The sequence below is a fragment of the Nesoenas mayeri genome (assembly GCF_963082525.1).
Source record: "Nesoenas mayeri genome assembly, chromosome: 25".
Lineage (NCBI taxonomy): Eukaryota > Metazoa > Chordata > Aves > Columbiformes > Columbidae > Nesoenas > Nesoenas mayeri.
The window spans coordinates 5,506,398-5,524,639 of NC_137549.1; the positions used below are offsets into that span (position 1 = coordinate 5,506,398).

The 18,242-nt window shown below is 54.7% G+C and overlaps 3 protein-coding genes across 3 annotated transcripts; 1 reads left to right on the forward strand and 2 right to left on the reverse strand.

The window, feature by feature from the left end:
* Positions 1-2,892: 2,892 nt before the first annotated feature.
* On the reverse strand, positions 2,893-8,362 carry DDA1 (DET1 and DDB1 associated 1). Its single transcript, XM_080359038.1, has 5 exons — positions 8,275-8,362; positions 4,730-4,810; positions 4,242-4,293; positions 3,852-3,913; positions 2,893-3,304 (listed from the first exon to the last, which is right to left on the reverse strand). Exons 1-5 carry the CDS (start codon positions 8,275-8,277, stop codon positions 3,194-3,196), a joined length of 309 nt encoding a protein of 102 aa, XP_080215164.1. The 5' UTR covers positions 8,278-8,362; the 3' UTR covers positions 2,893-3,193.
* Positions 8,363-8,817: 455 nt separating this feature from the next.
* Positions 8,818-9,638, reverse strand: MRPL34 (mitochondrial ribosomal protein L34). The gene is made up of 2 exons (XM_080359450.1): positions 9,545-9,638; positions 8,818-9,385 (listed from the first exon to the last, which is right to left on the reverse strand). The coding sequence occupies exons 1-2, from the start codon at positions 9,586-9,588 to the stop codon at positions 9,100-9,102; spliced, it is 330 nt and encodes a 109-aa protein (XP_080215576.1). The 5' UTR covers positions 9,589-9,638; the 3' UTR covers positions 8,818-9,099.
* Positions 9,639-15,105: 5,467 nt separating this feature from the next.
* Positions 15,106-17,230, forward strand: ABHD8 (abhydrolase domain containing 8; the record flags this gene model as incomplete). The annotated part of the gene is made up of 4 exons (XM_080359496.1): positions 15,106-15,890; positions 16,454-16,624; positions 16,761-16,977; positions 17,081-17,230. 4 exons carry the CDS (start codon positions 15,106-15,108, stop codon positions 17,228-17,230), a joined length of 1,323 nt encoding a protein of 440 aa, XP_080215622.1.
* Positions 17,231-18,242: the final 1,012 nt, after the last annotated feature.

The window sequence follows — 18,242 nt, forward strand, 5'->3', positions numbered from 1 at the left end:
CACGGCCACCTGGTGTAACGTGCTTTCAGGGTTTGATTAAAAACTTGCTCAAGGAAACATCTCTAAAGCTGGACACGCCAACATCACCTGCCTGAAATCCCCTCGACAACATCAACCAACCTGGCAAACTGCAGGAACCAACCAGCAACGCTAAGAACACCGATTCTGTGGCTCCGGCGCAGCGACCCGTCCCCGCGGCTGCGAATTCGGTCTCGCCTTCCAAAATTCTCCCACCTCTAAGTCTTCCGAGAGTGTTTTTTGTTACTACTCCTCCCCTAAATAAAAGAAATAAAGCATCAATCATATGATATCAAAAATAAATCTAAAGAGAACTTGAGTTTCCCTGCACTGGTGTATCTTTATGTTAGAAAAAGGCAGTGCCTAACTTGTTAATATTCTAAACTTGCCCAGCGTATATCGAATTTAACTGCACAAGCTCCAGCGCTGTTGGATGCAGGACGGCCTGCGGAAGGGGGTCATCACCCCCAATAATGTTCCTGCTGCTTTGACTTTTAAAGATGCACTAATCAACTAAAAAAAAAAAAAGAATCAAAATTCTGATCTCTGACAAGTTTCTCAAGTTTTCATTTAAAAACCCAAACCTTCAGTATACAGAAACAATAAAAATAACACCACTATGCAGACATGTACAAAAAAACCCCTGAGGGTCACTAAGTCTTGGTCGCTTTGTAACAAGAGAGTTGGAAGTCAGAGGAACTGGGTGTTATACAAACTGTGCTCAGTGAAAACCCAGGGTTTGGTTCTTTAAGGTGTTTCTGTCGTTGTTTTCAATGCACTAAGGCACCAGGAAGTCACAGTCAGGCAAAGATCTTCCATGCAACACTCAAATACACTTACCATGGATTACACAGGATAGAGGATGCGCAGCCGGAGGAGAATCGGAGGCGGGAGCAGCGTGGAAAGCGAGGAGGAGGAGGAGGAGGAAGGACGGGACTCGCTTCACATTGGTGGGATGTAGAAAGACTCACTGCAGGTACCAAAAATCCACACTGCTTGTACACAGTCACCAACGCCAACAAGTACAAATGGTTTGACAGCAGAAGTCCCGTCCCTTTGAAGAGCCGATCCTCCATCGCTTCAGAACTACTTTAAAAAGGCAACTTTACCTCCTAAAACCAGGTGAGATATTTCAACCGACAAGATGGTTTTATCTAAAAGACACGGAGGGAACAAAGACGGGGGGTTTACAACGGGAAGGAACTGCCAACTCTGTTTAATCGTACACGGCTCTGTCGGGTGGAGAAGTCGGCAAAGCCCAAGCCTTGCCACGTCCACCCGGAATTACACAGCGTTTTACAACTCCACAGCACGGCACAAACGTCGCGGCTCCGCCAGACACACACATTGGTCACACTTCACCACCAGCTGCACGTGCGGCTTCTTTTTCGGCATCTCGCGATTCTTCGAAGGATTCTTCAGATTTGGGTGATCCCACCGGGCTGGACACTCCCACATCTTGCACTTTGCACAAAAAGCCTTGTTGACAGCGTAACTCTTGCCATCTCCACTAAATCACACGGAAACCCGAGGATATTTTATCTTCACCAACACAGTTGGCATTTTCATTGACGCTCCAGCAATTTGGAGGTCGCTGCCATAGCAAAAAGGTGATTTTGTTGTTGTTTGAGGCAGATATAAAGTTCTAAGCTACTTGGTGTTAAGTCAAATTCACTCGCGGCATCAGAAACTCGGTGCCTAACGTATGTTTAAAACTGCAACGTGAGCTGTGCCCTGCTCGTCCTAAGGTTCTGCCTGGCAACGCAGTCATCAGCAACGGTTTGGCTCCCTTTGTCCCCAAACCTGACAGCGTGACGCCCCTCGTGGGGACAGGGACAGCAGAAACCCTCCAAGCTCGCGGCCACCACAGCCACTCGGAACAAGGCTCACCCAGGATCCCTAGAAAAACATCATCCAGGATCCCTAGAAAAAATAAACGATGCTCGTGCTATTTCTTGAATCGGTGTTTTAGGATTTGTGAACAAGAAAAAACCACAGCTAGAAATGCAACGGTTTAAACTAACACAGGGTGAAGTCAGCGTCTCACGGTAAAGCAGACAAGACATCATTACTAAGCTACACCTTTCCTGTCCCCTACAGGTGACGATGCTCTTTTCCTTTTAGTCTCTGAACTTCAGAATCCACCTGCACGATGTTCAGGTCCCACTTCGGCTCTTTTGGAAGAGCCAGTGAAGGGCTGCAGGCACTGAACTGTCACAGTCTGAGAGTTTGGTCTTCATCTGAGACCACAGAAGCTCACATGGTGATCAGCTCCAAGTCCCAACTCCGTTCCAGCCACATCGATATCGCAAGAAAATATAACGTACCATTATTCAGAGCCAGCAGCTGACACACAGAACTCCATCTGGTTGCTCAAACTCATCCATGTGCCTCCCCAGCTCTGTTCCATCAGCTTTAAGACACTGTCGATCCACAGAGGAGAGGAGTGTCCCTTTAGTCCAGCGCACAAGTCGCACACATCAGTCCGTTTGAGACCAAGAGAAGGTTAGAATTTAAGAGCAACAAAAGCAACACACCTTTCGCTTGAATTCTCCAAGACCACCGATGCATGAGCTAATATGCGCTGCCAAACGAGCCTGATGTCCCCGAACAGACCAAAAACCACACAGCTGAGAGATCCAGCCGACACCACGTTTGCTAAGATCAACATAACCCTAAATGACACCCATGATTATATTTTTGAGTGCAGTGCCAGTTTCAGAACATTTGTGAAGAAGTGAGGCCCCACACTTACGGCATCCAAAGAAGAATTAATGACTTGTAATATGTCAACGGGTACAGAGATGGGAAAAGCTTCGCCACGGAAGGTTCTGTAACAACCCACGTCTCCCCCCAGCTCCTGTGGCGAGTTGATTAGGTAACAGATTCAACGAAATCTGTGAAAGTGACAGTGTGTATTTTTAGAAAGGAGGAACTACGGTTATACTACATCATTCACTGGATCGTTCCACCACTGCTCGGTAAGTTTTACGGCATAAATTAAAAAAAAAAAAAACAAACAAAGAAGAGAGGAAAAAAAAATAAATACATTGGCTCCTATGAAGTCAGAAGTGGTTTGGGCTGCATAGTGGAGGGGTGAGAGATGGGCAAAATTTACACACTTTGCGACAAAACAGGAAGCGCCCGCAAAGTCGTAGAGGAGAAAGCCAAGAGTTTAAGTGTCCTCGTTCATATCCTGGCTGTCTGTCCGAGCGATTTTCCGTGGAGGCGCCGAGTTCTCCCCTTCTATTTCCACTTGCTCTTGATCTCTCTTCTTTGCTGCGTTCTGTTGGGACAGAGAAAACCACAATGAAACTCTCCAAAACCTCAGATTCTGGTGGGAATTAGTGTTGGTAAGCCGAATTTTTGCTGGTGAAAGTTTTCAGATGAAATAGAGCGCTGCAATGTCCTAACAGGCCCAGGAACCCCCACTTCTCGCTCTCCAGCACGAGTTCAAACACACTGATTCGCATGTTCCTCAGCATTCGTACCCTAGGTCCTGACACAGCCTCGTTAGTGCAGGCACATTCTGCACAAACTCATCTGGTTTGTTTTCCTAACAGTCCCAGGACCAATTTGCCAAGGTCACAAAGGGAAAACTGCAGCAAGTGGAAGATAAAACCGCAGCCTCCCAAGGTCCAGACTAAACACTGAGTTAGTGTCCCCATGTTGGGACAAAAACTCGTCTTTTTACAAGTGTTGCTGCATGTCTTCCTGAAGTGCTGTTTGCACTTTCTTTAATTAACCTTCAACATTTTGATTGTGATTAAGATTAAGCTCAACTAGCCCAAGTCAGCAAATCAAGGCAAAATGTTAAGAAAACACAACCGTACCTTTTTGTCCCACTGCTGATGTAAATAACGCAAAAGTATATTTGTTTTTTCTGTTACTATGACTGCCAAGAAAACAAAAAAAGAAGAGAAACATACTGAGGTCATTTGGAAGATGACTTTGAAAACAGTGCAGTAATCACCACATTACTTCACATACCATGGTCCTTCTTAATAAAAAGAACAGTACACAGGAACACTGATCGCTCCATAAGGACAGAGGAAAAGCACAAAAGCAATAACTAGCCGTACACTGCTAATCACTGTGCTGACAGTTCTGTAACATCACTCGAGCTGAAGTTTAAAATAAAGGAGATTACGCATACGCCAGATTTTCTACAGTAGAACAGAACAATGTTATTCAAACCCTCAAACTTCAGCATGCAGACTCACTTTGTTCAGACGGATATTCTCTCGTGGGAAGATATACCGATGGTCTTCTATTCTGTAGAAGAATTAGAACAGTTAAGAGAACAAAGACGGCAGAAAAGGTGATTTTGAACCCAAGCACAGCTCACCCAACCCAAAGGCCCTTGCTAACATAAGCACTGGGATATTCTGCCCTGTTCCATGATGCTGTGCGTTACAGCTTTTTAAAACACACGTATATAAAGAGGAAGGTCCTTTTTTAGTGTGTTTTTCAGACAACTATTACAGAATGCATGTGTAAAGCAAGCACCACAGCTGGGTCTGGCTGATGCGAGGACACGCTCCTCACCAAAGCAAGCAGGAAGTTTTCCTTGCCAATCCCGACTCCTGGACCATCAGCTGTGATCATACGTGGGGTTTAAGACACAAAATACTAATTTCAGGGTTTTTTTCACCCTTGGAGCCGTGCGAGAAAACCTTCCCCCAAAGCGGCGGGACGCGGCAATACTTACTGATGCTTTACATACAGAGTCCGCGTGGAATCTGCTGAAGTTGCTTTTGTTGTAGACTGGTAATCCTTTCAAAAAATCTGCCTAAAAATACAGAATACAAAGAAAGAAGGAGGTGAGGAACGGAAGAGTAATATTCCGGTCACTGTTTGCCTTGTGCTGATTCCCAAAGAAGTCGATCAGGTCTTTAAGAGAAACGACTGCGGAATGGATGGATGCTGCCGGGTCCCAGTTTCAACATTTGGCTGATTAAATCCCCAAAGTTCAGTAATTCGGTTAGAAAGCTGCTAATTAACTATCTTTTGGCACACAGGTGATTAAAATGAGGTGTGTGTCCAACTTGGAAGATCAGCACTGCACAAACACTGCTGGTGTAGCGGATCAGAACTCCCAGTAATTTACCACCATAAATCACGACATTGCACTAGAAACTGTCACAGCTACGCTGAAGTCCCTGAATATCACATCAGATCACACCAGTTGCTCTATCCCTTTCCCAGTTACCATTCTTTGTCGCAGCCCCACAGAAGGACGAAAGCCCAACCCTTTTGTTGAGGGATCACATCCCTACGCACGCGTCGAGGCTGCTGGTACATCAGAGGAAAAGAAACACAGCAACAAGTTTTGCTGGGAGCGGTGAGATCACCAGGCACAACAAAAGGGCTGATGGCAGGAGCAGCCAAGCTCTTTGCTAAGAGCCGCAGGAGCCCTGCGGAGCCTCGCGGTTTAATTAAGCCGCAGCAGCGTGAAACAGGAATTTCCTTCTCAAAAGTGAAAGCGGGGGGGCGGCAAGAGAATATTACAGGGTCAGGAGAAAACAGGGCTTCAAAGTGTGTTGGAGCCTCTCTACTTGCAGCAGAGACAAAGGAAAATGCCCAGAGATGTCTTAAAACAAAGAGAAAATGGGGAATAAAGGCAAGATGTACCTGTGCGATGAGCAGGAGAGGCCCTGAGATGGGCCCTTCCAAGTCATTAGAGCAGCTGGCTGTATCGTAACGATAATTGCTTCAAGATTCAAAGCCCGTTACACTAAAAGATTTTACCCTAGGATGTCCAGCACCTTCTTTACAAGCAATTTTAAAAGGATGCTAAAGCAGCAGATGAGAAGTTGTTTAACTCCAGTGTGAGAAGCGATGTGTAAATGGGCACTGATGCTACAAGCTGCCAGGCTGGAAGACTCTGCTTTCATTTCAATAAAGCCATTATTTTTATTAACACTGCATCTTTAATTCAAAACAAAGAGCTAGAATTAGCCAAACCAGAAGAGATTATTCATGCTTTTGTTCTTAAAAAGAACGTTACTGCCATTCTACCTCCAGCCCTTCCCACAGGCCCGGTTTTAGAAATAATCTTGTTAAAATACTGGGCAATTTCAGCAAATTGCAAATTCCTCTTGCCCATCTCATCCCCCACAGGCCCAACACTATTTCCTGGCACCTTCGCTCGCTGCTTCTCCAGGACAGAGACTTCTAAAAGTGCTGCCAGACAGAGTTTCCTCCATATAGCCCAGATTTAAGAATTATTAATTACATTGCTCTGTTTAGAAGGATCGAGGCTCTTTAAAAAGAACCCGTTACATTTCAAAGCACCTCGCTTCCCCATCGCATTAATTTTGCAGGCTTTCTATGACAAAGCCACCTGCTCCACCACACCAGCCCAATCCAGAGACAGACACGGCCTCAATTTATTTGATTGCGGTAAAGCCTGACAACTACTTGGGTTTATTACCACTTGTAAGAATGGAAAATAACCACTCTTATTTAGGAGCACACAACGTCAAGTGTCTCTTCAATAAGCCACAGCTCAACTCAAAGTTCCTCACGCTCGACTATTCCCTGTTCTCCAAAACGACGAGATGGATGTTTCTCCAACCCAGGCTGCAGTCAAACACCGGTTTAACCAAAAAGTCCGTTTGTCAGCAACACAAAGTGTCCCTCTGATACAGATAATCCTGCTGCATAACAGACATTTCAGCAGCTACCTGCTGATACGACCTCAGAAACCAGCAAAAAGGCCCCCCCAGGGGAATTACTTGGAGTCATATTCCTGGATATTCAGAACTAGACAATACCCCAAGTGCAACGATCCTTATCTGCTCCAAGGGCAGCAGATAAATAAGCCCCAGCACGGTGTTTACACACCGAGTCACAGCTCCTGTGCAGTGTCACATGAGGAAACGTCCCCCCCGGGCGCCTCCTGCCACTCGTTAACCAAGGAAAGCGCAGCCGGGCCAAGAGAATTGTCCTGCGTGGAAGTGAAAAACCAGCACCTGCACGCAGCAGATGCTTCGTTTCCTTTGGGGAAAGGCAAACCCCCAAAAAACCCTGACAAAACAAGCGTGATGATGCAACCTCAGAAGACAACACTGGTTCCTTCTATGATTTGAGAAGTGAGGGCGAGATAAGATGCATCTACTGTGTCAACAAGGTGCTCGGCTTCCCAGGAAGACGCCAGTACTACTCAGCTAAAAGCAGAAAGGTGAAAACCAAACATATATACACACCCCATTCTCAGCTTTTTAAAGGAACTGCAGTACAAGGCTCAGGAAGACGAGGCTCAGCACAAATGCTGAGAGCACAGCCCTGTCCCAGCACACACAGGGAAGAGGAAAATCACTGACACAGGCTTGGGAACGGCCACCTGAGCTCTCAACCATGGAACAGCTGTACACAGAGACCACAGGGACATCCCTGGTCTTCCTTTAGTTACTGAGGAGCAGAAGAGAAATCCTCCTCCTCAAAAAAAATTATTATGTTGCTACAAAGTGGAGAAAGGAGCCTGGAAGCCCCTTGGCTGTAACATTGACCACCAAACACTGGGGCACAAAACCTGTCACTGCTTGGGTTGGCACAGAACAGACTGAACAACCTCATGTCCGTCTGTCCAGCCCTCCAGGGATGGTGACTCCAGCACTGCCCTGGGCAGCCTGTTCCAATGCCCCACAGCCCTTTGGGGAAGAAATTGTTCCCAGATCCAACCTCAACCTCCCCTGGCACAACTTGAGGCCGTTTCCTCTGCTCCTGGCGCTTATTCCTGGGGAGCAGAGCCCGACTCCCCTGGCTTCAAGCTCCTTTCAGGCAGTTCAGGGATCAGAAGGTCTTCCCTCAGCTCCTGTTCTCCAGCTGAATCCCCCAGGTCCCTCAGTCGCTCCATCACATTGTGCTCCAGCCCCTCACCAGCTCCGTTCCCTTCTCCCAACTCGCTCCAGCACCTCCAGCTCTGTCCCCCCCTCCCCCCCGCACCCCCGGGGATGGGGATCCCCGCCATCTTGGGGTGCGGGACACCCCGGATCGCAGCGACTCCCCCGCCGCCCTCCCACCTCCGCCGAGGCCCCGAGCGAGGCCTCCGGAGGCTGCAGGCCCTGCCGGGCCGGAGGCGGCCGCGGGCCCCGCCACCCCGGGCTGGGTGCGGCTGCGGGGCGCGGCCGCCGGGGCAGCAGCTGTGGGACGGGGTGCGGGGGAGCGGGAAAGAACCCCATGTGCCGCGCTCTCCTCACAGCCCCGGACCGGGGCCGCCGCCATTTCGGGCGGGGGGCGAGAGCCACCTACCATCTTCGCCGCCGGAGCCGCGAGGAGCCGCCCCCTCCCCCGCCGCCGCGCCTCAACGCAACCACAACCTCCGCTGCCCGCCCCGCGCGGCCTTATTGGCCCGCGCCGCGCCGCTCTGCCCTTCTATTGGGTGGCCCCCCCGTCACTCAGCGCAGCGCTGAGGAGCATGGGGTTGGGTTGAGGCAGGAAGCGCCCGCACGGAAGGGCGGGGGTGGGGGGGAGGCGGGACGACCCGGATGTGGCGGCGGCCGCGGGGCACGCTGGGAGCTGTAGTTCGTCCCTTGGTCCTCATTAACGACACGCGTTAATCACGACGCGGTTAATTAGCAGCGCTGGGAGAACGGTGTCCAGGAGAAGGGAATTCCTCCTCTCCGCCCTGTCCCCGGCCAAGACCCAGGACCCGGAGCACCGCAGGGGGGTGGAGGAGCAGAACAGGCAGACCCTGCCGGTGTCAACCGTTAATAAAACCAAGCTCAGCCCTAATTCCGCGCTCACGCCGCCCTCCCGAAGGCTCCCGAGCAGCCGCACCCACGAACGAGCCTGCTTTCCTCTCCCCGTCAGCTTCACACCACCACTCAGCACAGGGAGCTCCAGGCGAGCGGCGGGGCTTTAATCACAGCTCAGCATTCCGCACGTTTCTCTTTGAATCGCGCGTACAAGGTGCCGGTTGTTTCACAACTCCAAAAGCAGCCAATAAACCAACCCACTCCCACGCCAGCGTGACTCTCCCGACACCAGAAGGAATGGAGGCCGCTCAGACGGGGTCGTGCCAAAGCTGCAGCATCTCCTGGGCTGGATTCGGGGCTCCCCCCGCGGGCAGAGCCCTCAGTGGGTCAGGGACTTCCTGCCCTTCAGCATGCGCCGCAGGATGATGGCCACGCCGCCCGGCGTGCTGATGCGCTTGATCCAGCCGTGCGTCCGCTTGCGCTTGCGGTTGTTGGGCTGGTACTCGTTGCCCCGCGACCGCGCGCGGATCTGCTGGCGGCTCCAGGGGGACGCGGGGCCGGCGCCCGCGGGCGGGAGGGCGAGACGGTGCCTGAGGGAGCCGGAGAGCAGCGAGGCCGCGCGGAGCTGGAGCGGGCAGGCGGCAGGCGGCTGCAGTAGGTAACAGCTTTGGAAAACAACAAAGCAGAGTGAGAACCCGGCGCCGCCGGACAATAAAGGGCCGTTTCGCAGCCCTGAGGGACGGGGTGACCCGGCACGTCCCTCCCCCGCCCCAGCGCCCCCCCCCCGGGTAGCACCGCTCCCCGCTCCGCCCTCAGCCCGTTACCGGCCGCCCAGAACCCGCGCCCAGAGCCGGCCCAGCCCCGCCATGGCCTCCTGACAACACCGTGCTGCCAACAACGCCGCTCCCTATTGGCTCCGCCCTCCCGGCCAATCACAGCCGGCGGGGAAGCACGCACGACGCGGCGCGCCGCGAGGGCTGATGGGAGCTGTAGTCCCGGGCGCGCTGTTACCATGGCAACGGGGCACGGCCTGGGCCCCCGCCGGCTTGCGAAGCGCCCAGGCCTCATCCGGAGCAAAATCCGCCTCTGAAGGCTGATTTATTCCTCACCGGGGCGGTTCTGGGGGTGTCAGCTCCACGTGTTGGCCTCTCCGGGGCGGGAGGGTCAGGCTGGGCCCAGGTGCTGCCACCTGTCCGTGAGGGGTGAGCTCTGGCTGCCCCCAAAATTGCCACAACAAGCAGGGTGCTGCACAGACACCGGGTTTGGAAACCCCACCGGGCACCACGACCGGCCCGGCAAAGGTGCTGGGACTGCGATCGTCTCTAATGTATAATGTATAGAGAGCGGCAGCGTGTAGGATGTGCTGAGGCACCTACAGAGAGGTTCAGCCTCCACCCGTCCCTGGGTAGGTAAATGTGATTATCTGCATTTTATAGAGCAGGAAAATGAGGTGCAGGAGCATGAGGAGATGGAGGAGGGATTCATTGGTAACCCAAGGATCTCAGCCATCCTCACCGTCTGCTCTGATCATCAAAAAGATCCTTCAAATTGCTTTCCTGGAGGCAAGCCCAGCCGTATCGCCAAGCAGCAGCACCAGCTCAGGGGTTTTTCTGCACCGTTTTGGTGTTTTCCTGCCAGAAATCAGCCCGCCAGGGTGCGGGGATGCGACTGCAGCCCTCCCGCACCTCCAGCTGCGAAAACAAACCCCAAAGACATTCACCAGCTTGTGTTTGTCCTCTTGCCCCAGTCCCTGCGGGCTGCAAGTTGGTGTTTGCAGTGCAGGGTCACCCGCGCTGAGCACCGACCTCTGGGCAACCACAGACACCAGAGTGGCAAGGAAACAGTAAGAGGTAAATTAAATTAAATTAAATTAAATCTAAAAATGAATTTATCCTACTGAAAGGGGCAAGAAAAGCCAGGGTGAATCCTGTGGCTCCTGGCAGGCTCCCTGGGGTGGGTGGGGGGGCTGCGCTGGGGCTGGCGTTGAGTGGCAAATCTCCTTGTCTGTCACACCGAGAGCCCTCCTCTTTAGGAGGGATTTAAGGGGCTTTCTATGGCTATAGACCGCAAGGACAAACAGCACCCCCAAAGCCCAGAGCTCCAGTTATGAAGCTGCTCGTGGGGAGAAGATGGAAGGAGAGATTTCGGGCTAAAGCGGATGAGCTGAGCTGAGGGCATCGCTCTGTCCTTCCCACCACACCAGGCGAGAAAAATGTAATCGGAGGAGCTGAAAAAGCTGAGCGGAGCCTGCCAGCGCTGGCACAGCCGCCTCGTCCTCTCCCCCTTCGCAAGATTTAAGCCTTCCGTTTGCAACCTCGACTCCTGACAATCCTTGTCAATAAATGAGGTGAGCATCCTCTTCTGTCTCTCTGTGTGCAGAGGACCGGGAGCACAAACCGTGGTGTATAAGGTCAAGCAGAGGAAGGTGCTCTGCATGGGGAGCAAAATGGCCAAAAGGTGTGGGTTTGTGGGGTGTTTTTTGCTTTAGGGGCGTTAGGTGGGATTGCAGGGAGAGAAGGGGAGACGGCAGCCTCGCAGCATCATGGCTGTGCTTAAAACCCCCCGTTCTATTCAGCATAGGGTTATAAAAAGCTGCCCAGCAATAAAACTTAAGGGACGGCTTCTGTTGTGATGCAATTGCAGTAAATGATTGCCGGCGCTGCCCGAAGCCCCGCTGTTGCTATGTGCATGTCAAATCTGCTCGGGTTTTCGGCTGGAGATGGAGGGGGCACCTGCACGCGTCGCTGCCCGCCGGAGGGGGAAGGGTTTTCTTCTTCTCCTGCCTCCCTGCAATGGTTTCTCCCAGCTGGCTGCCGGAGGAATCCAACTGCCCATTCTGCGGCTACGCGGTGCGACCCCCTTGGAAACGCGGGAGCTTTGGGGAGAGGGAGGGCGTTAAGTGCAATTTTGGCGGTGGAGGTCAGGCGCAGGTTACTCCGCTGTGCGTTGCATAATCTTTTGTTTCTCAAGGTCTTCTTCCTTCCCAAAGAGAGCCGTGTGGCAGGCGGCCAGCCGCGGCTCCCGCTGCCGTATGTCTTGCAGACGCTCGCCTTTCCCTGCCGCGCCGTTTCTTGACCCAACGCGATTTGTCTGCGTCCCGCGGGGCCCTCGGCAAAGTCCCGCAGACAGGGACGGCTCCTCCACCCTGGGGATTTCAGGGCTGGCTCCTTGGTTTTCTATTTGCACGACTGGTAAAAACTTCCTGCCTGCTTAGTCCTGTCTGTCCTGGTAAAGCTGCTATAATTGCATCAGGATGGGGAAGCCAGGCGGAACAGAATAAATCCAGATGCTTGTCACCAGCTGAAGTGGCTTTTTCACATTCCCCCAGAGGGAAGTTGACTTTGCAGGACCAAGACTAAACAACATAAACATTTCCTTGCATGTATCTGAGATTGGCGCTTAAACAGTCACCCCCTTTATGCATTTCTCAATGCTGCAGTTTCGCCACTTTGCAGTGAGTGAATGATGGGGGGAGGCTGGGAAGAGCGTAATAATATTTTCCCATTCCTCAGGGGTGTCGTGTGTCATCATTAATACTTGTGAGCCCCAGGGGAAAGGGATTAGAGCTGCACAAATTATGATGGCAGGTCAGATTCTGGCTGCGGCACATCTCCCTGGCACCTCTCCTCCGAGGATTTGCAAGGAATTAGCAGATATCGAGTCCCTGCTACTCCCTGCGAGGATGCAGGGAGGGGGACGGAGCTGCTGAGCCCCACGGGCTCTATGTCAGCCCCATGGGCTCTATATCAGCCCCACAGACTCTTTATCAGCCGCACAGGCTCCCTGTCACGGTATCCCATCGATCTTCCTGCCCTCCGCCCTGCCACATCGCATCTCATCCCATTTTTCCCCAGCTGTGACATGTTGCTGTCAAGTTGTATAAAATCGGAGGCGCTGCAGCCCGAAGTAGGTCAGTAAGTTGTTTTTCCCCAGCTGGGTTGCTCGTTGCGGTGGTGGGGGGAGCAAATCCAAAAGTCTCTGCATTGGTGCTCCAGGACAAGGTCTGGACCTGGAAAAAGCCTCATCCTCCTGGATTAACCCCCAGCACCCCTTGAGCATCCCCCCACTCAGCTGGGAGCACTTTCCTGGGGGCAGCTGCGATTTTGGGAGGGACCGGGATGTGGGGATCAGCTTGGGGCGATGCCACCTGCCTTCCCGCGCTGCGTCCTCGGCCTCGCGGGACACAGGGGCCGATGGCAGGTTCACGCCGCGCCTGACTCATTGTTGTGCCTGGCTTTATGTAAGCGGTGCCAAAACCGCGCTCTCTGCCGGGGGCGGCGATGGAAGGTACCGGGATGGATTTGGGAGGGGGGGAAGCAGCTCATCGCCATGGTTACCGGCATCTTCGCAAAGTTCTTCGCATCCATCTGGTTTCATTTTCATCTCCCGGAGGGAACATCCCTCGATGTTTCTGGCTGCAGCGGCCGCGGCAGACGGGGCGGTGGGTTCGAGGAGGCGCGTAGGGGGCGAGACAGACTAACGTGGAGTCAAATCCCTTCACCTCCCATCCCTCCACTTCCCACTTGACTGGGACCTGCTCGGCGATGGGATTCGGGTGCTGTTTGCTCAGTCTGAGACCCAGCAGGGACTTCCACGTCCTGGACCACAAGCCTGTGAGCATCCAAGCGAAGGCATCTTGGCCCCAGGAGCCGCGTCCTGTCCTTGCAGCGTGATCTGGGCTTGTCCCCAGGGCTGGCAATGCTGGAGGGCGGCTCCGTGGCCTGAGCCCCTGGATCTGCCTGCAGAGCTCCCGCCCGCCAGAGCCTTCCAGCAAATCGATACGGGAAATGAACAGGATGGACTAATCGAGTTAATCCTGAGAAGTTAATCAATGTCCTGTTTATAATCTGTCCAGAGATTGGTAGGAACCTTGTGAAATGGAGGCACGGCGCAAAAGCCAGGCTTGATGGAAATTGGCCGCGTCCCGCTCTTGGGGAGCCTCCAGGATCTCCCCGATCAGCAGCGAGGAGAAGGAGCCCCTGGCACCGGCTTTGCTGCATTTCCCATTCCCAAAATCCAGCACCCAGAGCCCTGCAGGGTGTTCGCGTGGGCGTTGGGCCACCGTCCGAGAAGCAAACGCTGGCCGCTGGCCCAAAGCCTGGCAAGGCTCTGCGGTGAAGCCACTCTGGCTTTGCCAAGGGAACCGCCACCCGGAGCAAACAGACTGGTTTATACTGGGGAAACCTGTGAGCCGCGTGTTGAGCTGGGATCGGAGCGTTCGTGCAGGCTCCTCTTCTGCCATCCCACCGGCTGCACTCGGAGGATTGTGTGGGGAGGAAAACGCTGACCCCTGACAGCATCACTGGGATTTAGGTGTTTAATTCCCCTCTGGGAACGTTCTTTTCCTTCTCCTCCGCTCTGCAGGGGCCTCGGTCGGTACCCACAGCCGCGGGGGGGCAGCCGGTGTCCCCTCCGCAGGGACAGCCCCTCTGCGCAGCGCCTGCTCCGGCTCTTTACCCAACAGCATCAATAATTCACCATGTTTTACTTCATCAATAATAAACGCTCATCACGCTGCCAGCTGTGGGGGGCAGGGACCTCCCCAGTCCCCTTGACACCGCCGGGACATTGTTGGGCTCTGCTCCCAGCACCAATGTCCCCAGTGTCACCGACCTTTCTTACCTCGCATCTGCCTTGGCGGGGGTCTGGCTTTGCTCTTGGCCAGGCTCGGTGCTCCCTGCAGCCGCAGCCCCTCCCAAAGCCATCCAAGCGCATCTGGAAGAGCAAACAGCAAAGAATGAGCATTGGGGACAGCAAAGACAGTGTCACGTCCCCCCCAAGTTTGTGTTGGGTCCATCTCGCCCTGCCTGGTTCTCCTGCTATGTTATTTTCAGCCTTGGTTTGCAGAGTGACTGTAATTAAAACCTTCACTGTAATTTCCACCTCTCACCATTTTTATTTAGACGGGAGATACATATATATATTTAATTAGTATAAATAATGCATTTTCATAACTGAATCTTTCCTTAGCCTCATATTTAGTGCCAGAAACAGCATTTTCGTCACAAACGGGCTTTTCTTTGCGTGTTACTTCCCTCGGCTGGAGCAGATCCTGCAGCTGCGTGCCGGGGACTGCAGGGGTTTGTGGCCGCTCCGGTGCATCCCCACGTCACACCGCCCCGGTGACAGGGACATGGGAGCGCTGGGTCCATCCGCGGTCACAAGCCCGTTTGCAGGGTTTTGTTTGCATTTGGGGAGCACCACGTTCACCCGCCTGGTGCATCCCTGGTGGCACTGGCAGCAAAGCAGAAAGAGGGACAGAGCTGTCCCCGTCGCCTGTGCCACAGCCAGGACCCCCAGCAAAACCTCAGTGGGTGCTGGAGCTCATTATTAAACCCCCTTTCTCCTGCCCCCCCCCCCCGTTTTCTTCACTGCAGGAAGCATAATGCTGAACAGCATCACCGATGGGCTCCTCTGCTGCCTGATGGGCAAGACCACCAATGCCGTGGGGCCGCTGGACAGCGTTGAATCCAGCAACGGCTACAGCTTCTTGGAGGTGAAGCCGGGAAGGATCCTACGGATCAGGCACAGCACCCCAAACCGCCCGAGCCCAGAGGGACCGGAGGAGCCGCCGCCGGGGGGGCCGGAGCGCGGCACGGTGCACTGCAAGCGCAAAATCACCATTTACCGCAACGGGCAGCTGGTGATCGAGAACCTGGGCGACGCCGTTCGCTCCGAGATCCTGCACTGCCAGAACGGCTCAGCGGAACCCAGCAGCACGGTGGAGCTGGAGCTCTCTGACCTAGCTGGCCAAGCTCCCGGCCAAGCTCCCGCCAGCACGCCGGGCTGCGGCACGCCAGGGTCCGGCACGCCGGGATCTGGCACGCGGGAGGGAGCCGCAACCCCCGGCAAGCGCCGGAAGCGCAAACCCAAGAAAGTCATCAACATCGACTGCAAGAAGCAGATCACAAGCTGCAAAGGGACGCACAGCGACGTCGTCCTCTTCTTCATCCACGGCGTGGGCGGCTCGCTGGACATCTGGAAGGAGCAGCTGGACTTCTTCACCAAGCTGGGCTACGAAGTGGTGGCTCCCGACCTGGCCGGCCACGGCTGCAGCTCCGCTCCCCAAATCGCCGCCGCCTACACCTTCTACGCGCTGGCTGAGGACATGAGGGCCGTCTTCAAGCGCTACGCGAAGAAGAGGAACATTCTGATAGGACACTCGTATGGGTAAGAGCCCAGGGGTTCCCAGGAGGGAAGGGATGGATTTGTCCCCTCTGCCCTCTCCTTGGCAGCAAGTGCCCAACAAATCCTGCACTTTGGGAGCGGAGAAGCAGGGAGGGGTGTGGGGTTTCCCATCCTGGGTTTATCCCTCAGCTCTGATCTGCTCCATCCTCTTGTTGTGTGTCCCTGGGTCCAGCTAATCCCAGAGCCCGTCCTCCAGCAGGGAAGCTGGCGGAGCTCAGCCTATAAATAGAGTAAGCCCGAGAAAGTCAATTAGATGGAGACTAAGCGGCGCGGAGAGTGGGGCTGGGAGGACAGGGAGCCAGATTTGGGCAGGATTAGATCAGGAGGACCAGGCTGGTCCCGAGCAGGTCCCAGCACCCTGATTTGCTCTGTGCAGGAGTGAAACCCCGAGCTCAGCCTCTGCAGGGGTTTGCTGGGATCACCCTGCCCAAAAAGGGGGAGCAGGGGTCAGATAAGGGGTGTAGCTTGAACCGCAGCCATAGATCCTTGGGATGCAGCACCCCCTGGGGTCAGAGCACGGCTCCCACGTCTCTCTGTCCACACAGTGTGTCCTTCTGCACCTTCCTTGCACACGAGTACCCAGACCTGGTCCATAAGGTGATCATGATTAACGGCGGGGGCCCGACGGCGCTGGAGCCCAGCCTCTGCTCCATCTTCAACATGCCCACCTGCGTGCTGCACTGCCTGTCCCCCTGCCTGGCCTGGAGCTTCCTCAAGTGAGTCACCATCCCCGAGGGTTGTCCCCAAGGCCACCACGGGGACCCCCAGCGTGGCAGGGACACTCCACGCTCCTGTCCCCACCATGCCGAGGCACCACGCTGGGTTAACCCTCTGTCTGGCTCCCTCTTGCAGGGCTGGTTTCGCTCGCCAAGGTGCCAAAGAAAAGCAGCTGCTGAAGGAAGGAAACGCCTTCAATGTCTCCTCCTTCGTGCTGCGCGCCATGATGAGCGGCCAGTACTGGCCAGAGGGGGACGAGGTTTATCACGCCGAGCTGGCCGTGCCTGTGCTGCTGGTCCATGGGATGCACGACAAGTTTGTCCCGGTGGAGGAGGATCAGCGAATGGCCGAGGTAGGGGACAGAGAGGGGACGGAGGGGTGGGTGACAGCTGGGGGCTGGCAGCAGGGGACTCATCGTGACACTGACACTTGTCACTGTCACCATCTCCCTCCAGATCCTGCTGATCGCCTTCCTGAAGGTGATCGACGAGGGCAGCCACATGGTGATGATGGAGTGTCCCGAGACGGTGAACACGCTGCTCCACGAGTTCGTCCTGTGGGAGCCCGACACGCCAGCTGGGGACGGGCAGGGGGAGAAGAAATAAAGCAGCGGGACGCAGTGACCGGGCCGCTCGCTCTGATGGGAGAGATGTTTTGGAGGGGTTTGTGAGGGCGGAGGGGTGCGGCGGAGGCTGTCCTCGCCGAGAGCTCAGCCCGTTTTCTTTCCCGGCCGAGCGCGGAGGCTCCTCCAGGCAGGGCTGCACGGGGCCGGCAGCAGGAACAAGGCAGATCCGGTCCCCGTCCCCTCGGGAATGGCACGGCAACCTCTGGAGCGTCTTCATCGTGTTTCTTTGTAGTATTATTTTCCTCACACAGCGACCCCCTGCCCCGGGGACAGAGAGGAGGCGGCTGCGGGGAGACCGGTCCCACCTGCAGCAAAACGGGAAGAATTTGGAGAGGTTCATCCAGGGAGAGTGTGTCGGCTGGAGGAGCTGAGCTGGGATGGCTTGAACCCAAAGGCTCCGTGGATTCAGCAACAGGATTTTCATCTCCGAGCCCCACAGCACCTCGCTTGAGCCATCTGTGGGGCTGGGGAGACGGGAGCGCCGTTATTGCTGGCAACCGGGTATGTGGCGTCCAGCAGCTCCTGCCTGGCCTGGAGACAAGGACGAGGAGGTGACGGCCAGAAGGACCATCAGCTCAGTGGTGGGACTGGCACGGCTGCGCTGGGGAGGACAACGCCAAACCCCAGCTCTCCCGTGGTCCCCGGTGCCACCATCCGCTCAGTCGTGTCCCCAAGCACCATCGCTTTAGGTAGCACAGCGCTGGTTTCCTCAGAGCCCTCCGCGTCCGTCCCGCTGCTGTGTCCTCGCGATGCTCGGAGCCATTGTCACCACACAGTGACTCCCACGGTGTCCCATCTGCTCACCATTCCTGGCTTCCAGCTCCTCCGTGACCGTGTCCCCGCTGGGTTCACACCCGTCCCTTGTGCACCGGGAGACCAGCAATACACCGTTGTGTTGCCACCATGTCCGTCCTTGCCGACAGCTCCTGTATGGATCCCCGGTCTTGGAGCAATGCGGGGGTGACAAAGCAAACTGCAACTGTCTGACTGTA